Source organism: Triticum dicoccoides, chromosome 2B (assembly GCF_002162155.2).
Source record: "Triticum dicoccoides isolate Atlit2015 ecotype Zavitan chromosome 2B, WEW_v2.0, whole genome shotgun sequence".
Taxonomy (NCBI): Eukaryota; Viridiplantae; Streptophyta; class Magnoliopsida; order Poales; family Poaceae; genus Triticum; species Triticum dicoccoides.
The window spans coordinates 15,238,128-15,244,402 of record NC_041383.1 but is presented as its reverse complement, the minus strand read 5'-3'; the positions used below and the strand labels follow the sequence as shown (position 1 = coordinate 15,244,402).

At 41.4% G+C, this 6,275-nt stretch overlaps 1 protein-coding gene across 1 annotated transcript; it reads left to right on the top strand.

Moving 5' to 3' along the window:
* The first annotated feature begins 1,662 nt into the window (after positions 1–1,662).
* LOC119361762 (probable ubiquitin-conjugating enzyme E2 25) lies at positions 1,663–5,155 on the top strand. Its single transcript, XM_037626905.1, has 6 exons — positions 1,663–1,778; positions 1,858–2,250; positions 2,320–2,383; positions 2,532–2,671; positions 2,762–3,067; positions 4,598–5,155. Exons 2-6 carry the CDS (start codon positions 1,918–1,920, stop codon positions 4,853–4,855), a joined length of 1,101 nt encoding a protein of 366 aa, XP_037482802.1. The 5' UTR covers positions 1,663–1,778; positions 1,858–1,917; the 3' UTR covers positions 4,856–5,155.
* The last annotated feature ends 1,120 nt before the right edge of the window (positions 5,156–6,275 follow it).

The following is a 6,275-nucleotide window of genomic DNA, read 5'->3' as shown; positions in this document are numbered from 1 at the left end:
TTGGCTTTTGGATTGGAGAAGTTGGAGTGGAAAGCAAAGAGGGATTATATTTCAAAGGCTTGGCTTGATGGTTTGAGTGAAACACTGTTTGAAATCAACACAAGATGGTGGATTTCTCTCTCTGAAGATATGATATGAGTGGGGTTAGCTTCTACTGAACTGATGTTATATGTGGGGGATATTTTAAGGCTGGTCCAAAAATTTGACCGTTACACACTTTCAAACGTTGCTCAGAGGCTCCAGAGTAATCATCTTAATGTGATGGAAAAATAAAAAGGTGGCAACTCTTTGGAGGCTTCAAGAAGGCCACCTCAGTAGTTGCACGCTCTCTGCAACCCCTTTGGAAAATCCGAGTGAGGAGTTTTGGAAATTCCGAGAGGACAACAGAAGGTTTACCAAATGCATTGGTGGTTCTGAATGGAATACTTGCCGGCCCTAATGTGCCAGGGTTTGAAACAACTATATCTAGATGAACTACTCGGTGGTTTCGACTGGAACAGCTTGGCAGCTTTGAAATATGGAAATGTAGGTAGATATAGTGGAGAAAATAAATGTTTTTGCAAGCATTGGATTTTAATTTTTAAGCACTATGAGAAAGAACTTATCATAACATCCTCATTTCCCTTTTAATAATATCATCATGCATATGGACTCAATGTGATTTAGGATCATTAAAATGAAACAGCTAAGTCATTGGCTTGTCCATAAATTTGTGCAATATTCTCAATTTGCTTTTGAACCAAATGCACAATCATTTGGGTACATGAAAAACTCTTCTATAACACATGGACCTTGGTGAAGTGCATTTGAAATATAAGAATAAATAAAATGCATACACAACCAAAAGAAAATATGTCAATGACCTCAGAGGATTAACTAGAAATAAACAAGTAGCTTAAGTGCATATGTAGCATACAAGTTTAGGTTACCACATAAGAAATTAAGAGTTTACATACCACATAAGAATCAAGTAGAAGTTGCAAGACGGTGTAACTCAACAAAACGAACACTCTCCACACAGTGAAACTAGTCTAGATCCGTGACATCTCTCCCTTTGGCCTCAAGATTCAAAAAGAAGAAAGAGTCCTATAGGGCTCTCAAAACTCTATCGATGGGCAGCGGAGATGCAGTCTTGGGGTTGGCACCGTCTATTTATGTTGAGGGGGTGGAAATGAAGCCATCTACAAGCTATCGGGCAGCGGCTGAAGAAGTTGTAGTGGCGGCAGGAGGGGTTCCAACTGCAACGGCGGTAGACCTCTGAGTTTTAGTCCTTGTTTGCATCACAAACTGATCTATGTTTATTCTTCTTCTGCGGCTGCTTCTTCAAACTGAGCAACTACTGCCACACACTTGGGTCTCTACCTCTTTGGTGAAGTTTTATTGGTTCTTGGCAAGGTTAGCTAGGCATGATGTTAGAACCTACACTATAATTGCGGAAACCATTTTGGTTAGTCCATAGTAGCATGAGAGTCATCATTATACTTCTGTGCATTTCTTGTGTACTATTGTTCTAGCCAGGCTTGGGATTTTATATATATGGTAAACTGTGTCTATGACTTCATATACAATTTTTCTAGGATAATGCTATTGTGCGATATAATGATGTCTTTGAATTTCTTACATGGAATTAACAGTGTTTTTCTGCAACGGAATTAATAGGTTGTTCCTCATGAAGCAATTGATAGTGATGATGATCCTGACGGTGTTGTGATTTTAGCACCATTTGAAAAGAATAACAGGCCGTTGGATATCCTCTGGGTTGGCCAAAGCATGTGAAGGTAAATTCCCTCATGTGTTTCTCTTGCCATATTATTTGCTTGCATACTCTGACAGATGCTTTCTCGGGGAAAATTGCAGACTAGTGTTGCTGGTGACAGTGCCGGACCAAGCACCAATGCTTCAAACAATACTGCCATTATGGGTGGTTTAAAGGAGGATGTGGACAACACAGTTGACCCTGATTTTGACGATGACACTTTGGATAACTTCGGGGAAGTAGACCGTGTTTCTGAGGAAGATGAGTACGATAAGTTCGATGACTGGGATATCCAGCCTGGAGCGGAAGCTTCTTTACCATGGCTGCAGAAGACTGACGCTGAAGTGTCATATAATAGTAGCACACCCATCCCAATCTTGGATGACAAGGTTGATGAAAAATACAACACATTTAAACAGTTCGATACTGTTGATGATCATAGTGATCATTATTATTCGAAACCAGAGTTGTGGAAAGCTCAGGTAGTGAACGAGGTAATGGTTTTGACATGCCCTGTTTATTCTTTCACATATTATATCAGTACTAAGTTGTCCTATTGACAGCCATCAAATGACTGGGTGATGCGCATTCAACATGAGTGTGAAGTCTTAGGAAAAGACTTGCCAGGTACGTAGTTAGCTCTTGCTTCTTATGACCTTTTCCATTTTACTTCCTCTTGGTACTAACTTTTCTCATCAGTATCATGATTATGTTCACCTTTTATGATTATGTTTTGCTTTTATGCTTATGTTTTGATTTTCTCCAAATTTAACAGGTAGTATATTCGTGAGGGCATACAAGGATAGAATGGACCTTCTTAGAGCTGTCATCATGGGACCAGCATACACTCCTTACCATGATGGGCTGTTTTTCTTCGACATTTACTTCCCTCCTCATTATCCAAATACACCTCCAGTGAGATTTTATTTTCAGCTCCATAAATGATTGTTGTTCTTTTTTAGTTTGCCTTTAGGCTCCGTAGAATAATGAGTTTATTCTATGCAGCTTGTGAACTACCGTTCTGGTGGGTTGCGGCTTAATAAAAACATGTATCCTTGTGGGAAGGTATGCCTTGGCCTCTTAAACACTAGGCCTAGTGGTGGGTGTGACAAATGGAATCCATCCAATTCAACCATGCTGCAAGTCCTTGTCTCCATTAAGGATTTGGTGTTGAATGGCAACCGTTATTTCGGCTCGGCTGCGTATTCAGCCTACACAACTAGTGGGGAGAAAAGATCCCTAACGCATAATGAAAATAGTTTCCTGCGGTCCTGCAGGATGATGTTGTATTCTCTTCGAAACCCACCAAAGGTATGGATGTACCTCTGCTTATTCTAGTCTTTATCTTTATCTTTACCTAATAATAAAGCAAATTGGGTTTCTGGTCGTCCGTTGTACATTTTGCAAAAAAGCCTCTTTATTTTCTGTAAATAAACCCGCGGTACACGTTTAAGTCACTCCCGAACCGGTTTTTTTTGCATTTTCTCGTAAAACTCCCTGATGTTTTAGGTAATCAACCCGCCGTCCATATATAAGTCAACCGAATCGTTTTTTTGTTTTTACATAAAACCCCCTGCCTTTTTGGTTAATCAATCCGCAGTTTATCTAAAACAAAATTATCAATATCTTTTAAACCGTAACTCCGATTTTAACATGTTATATATGAAACTTGATTAAAAAAATGTGTAGAATCTAAATACGGTGCTATTTTTAGCTGTTAAATATGTTATATATTAATTTTTTGTGAACTTAATCTAGAATGTGCGATCCGTTTTTCTTTCTTACTGATAGAGAGGAAAGAAAACATCGATAACCACGCATGCACATCTGTGAAAAACCTTGCGGGGAAAAAGAACATATTTCTCATTTTATTTCGAGCGAGTGTGCGTGATAGAGAGACGCCTTAGAACTGACCGAATTCAAACACGCTTTCGTTGTGTGAGCACTGAGACCACCATCAACAACATAAATGTGATGCCATGTGAAAATAAAGGACGTGAACACATTAGGATCTTAGGTCATAGTTATTGGGTTAAGAACGTGTGTTATTTACTCTCCCGTTGCAACACACGGGCTCTTTTGCTAGTTACTGCAAAAGCGACTAATTGTTTCCTAAACAGTACTACTATTGGAAACCCATGTAGTCATGTCTAGTTGGCAACAAGCACGGATTGTGATAGATCTGTGGACATCTGTCTTATTTATGAATACTTTTTATTATAGCCAAATGTTCTCTTGTTTGGAAGAAACAAAACAGAGAAGTTTGCTCCTTTGATGAAAATATGGACGGCGAGGATGGAATGTGTAGTAGTATGGTAGTAAAGCGTGGATTTTTCATACCTTCTATCTAGACCATTCAGTTTGCGTCAAGATTCGTGCTATCCTAATATAAAAATTTATCATTTTTGTTTCTTCCAAACAAGTGAACATTGGACCTTGAAACTTTCTGAGTTAACTGTACATGACTTTCACCTTTGTATAAAATGTTTCCAATTTTGTTTATGAATTATAAACTTGTCAAATTTCAAATTTGAATGAGTTGAACATTTTTTAAAGAAAATATTGTTACGCGAATCCGGAAACAATTCTGCACATGGTAGTACTTGTATGATGTTGATCTGCAAACATTCGACTTCAAAACCTTATTTTATTTGGTAGAAACAAAAATGAGAAGTTTGCTTCCACCGACTTTGATGCAAAAATGAGCGGTGAGGCTAGAAGGTGTAGTGGTATGGTAGTGCAATCACAACTTTCCCTGCTATATTGAAGCTACCGTCAGCTAGTATTTGTTCATACAGTGCATTGAATCCTGTGACCTAAATGTGGATGCGTTTTCTGCAGCATTTTGAGGATTTCGTTGCTGGTCATTTCCGCAAGCACGGGCACAACATCCTCGTGGCTTGCAAAGACTACCTGGACGGCGCCCACGATGGACGTCATTCACTGCATTTCGGTATGTGGGATTGGAGGATGATGGACGACAAAAGCTGCTCGCTGAAGTTCAGGACGCTGCTGAAGAGACTGTTCGAGGAGTTGCTGATTGAGTTCAGTGAGAAGGGAGCAGACTGCGACGAGTACCTATCAGAGAAGGCGAAGTAATGCGCCGCCTCCACCTCTGGAGCGCCTCCGGCAGACGTCTAGCGCGCCAGCCATAATGGAAGCAGTAATTTTTAGCCGTCGAAGCGATTCTAGCGATAACTCCTGTCTTCTACTATAGGAGGAGCCCTAGCCACGAGAAAATCTAATTGTTTTTGTGTATGTAGTCTATGCACATATTCCCCCGCCTAGCTCTCCCGGTGAACATAATCTGCATGATCCATCCATGTTTTAGGAACAAATATCATCGTCATTATCATCTATAAGACTATGATTGATTGCTGTCACCATCCTAGGCTTAGTACTACATATATGGAGTTTGTCAGCATGTCCCTGCCTCACCGTTCTTCGGAACCCAGGCAGGCAGGTTTATGCATGTCCATTCTGTGGTGCTCTGGTCTGTCCCAATCGCTTTGCACCAAGCGTGTGGATCTCTCCCATCAAAGTAGTGAGGCGCATGGGGCAGTTGTTCATCGACTCAATTTCCTTCATCTATAATTTGTCAAATTGACGCTTCAACACTTGTGTCCGAGCCTTCGTGACGCGATCTTCTTCAATCCCCATCTCTTTGAGTGTGTTCCTTCTCTTGCCGTCTCGAACTCCGCCAATGTCATCAGCACAAAATCCGGCACACACTGGGCTATGGTGGCCATGACACCTTCGACACACTCCGCGTCGACATCGTTGTCCGTGATGGCCTCCCGCACTCGAAGGGTTCGGATAATAATCTTCATCTTCACTGTCCACACGCCGTAGTTGGAGTCGGTGAGCATCGGGTACTGGATGAGGATGTTGCGATGCGCTAGTACGTTTGCGCCGCCCGTTCCGCTACCACTAGTCCTGAATTGCCGCCCTTCTTCACCTTTTCGTTTTTCTTGTTCGCCTTGAAACCATTGTTGCCGGACTTGGAGTTGACTAACTACTTGTCATTGTCCACCATCATATATGGTAGTTCGTAGATCGTAGAGACTCTAGATACCAGTTGTTATTTTCAAAGCCCTAGATCAAATTGTCCCGAAGCTAATACACGTTTGTGCGCAAGCTAGCCTCAAGAAGCAAGCAAGCACACAGTTTGATCGATGAACAGTAGCCGCACGCACGTGCAACTTTTTTTTGAACGGACCAGCTGATGGCTGGCATATATTGATATCATAGCAGGAAGCATGCGGGAAAAAAAGGTGGTGTTCGATCTAGCGATCAAGGAAGAAAAAGAAGCACTGGGAAGATCCCAAAAAAAGCTAGCCAAGGGCTAGACTAGCATGTTGATCCCTCAGGGAGGGTCCCAGAAAGGGTGCTCTAGGTGAACTGCTCCTGCTTGGCGCCATAATTCGAATGTCCTTCTTATGCTCGTCATGGTTTCAGTCGTGTTTGCTATCTTTTTCCTGAAGGTGCACTCGTTTCGTAGATGCCAAATGCCTCCCAG

Bases quoted from the DNA above. Each gene is read 5' to 3' on its own strand.
- LOC119361762 (XM_037626905.1), top strand. From the start codon at position 1,918: ATGGGTGGTTTAAAGGAGGATGTGGACAACACAGTTGACCCTGATTTT. The intron at 2,672-2,761 runs GTGAGATTTTAT...TATTCTATGCAG, and splicing joins ATTATCCAAATACACCTCCA to CTTGTGAACTACCGTTCTGG. The intron at 3,068-4,597 runs GTATGGATGTAC...CGTTTTCTGCAG, and splicing joins CTCTTCGAAACCCACCAAAG to CATTTTGAGGATTTCGTTGC.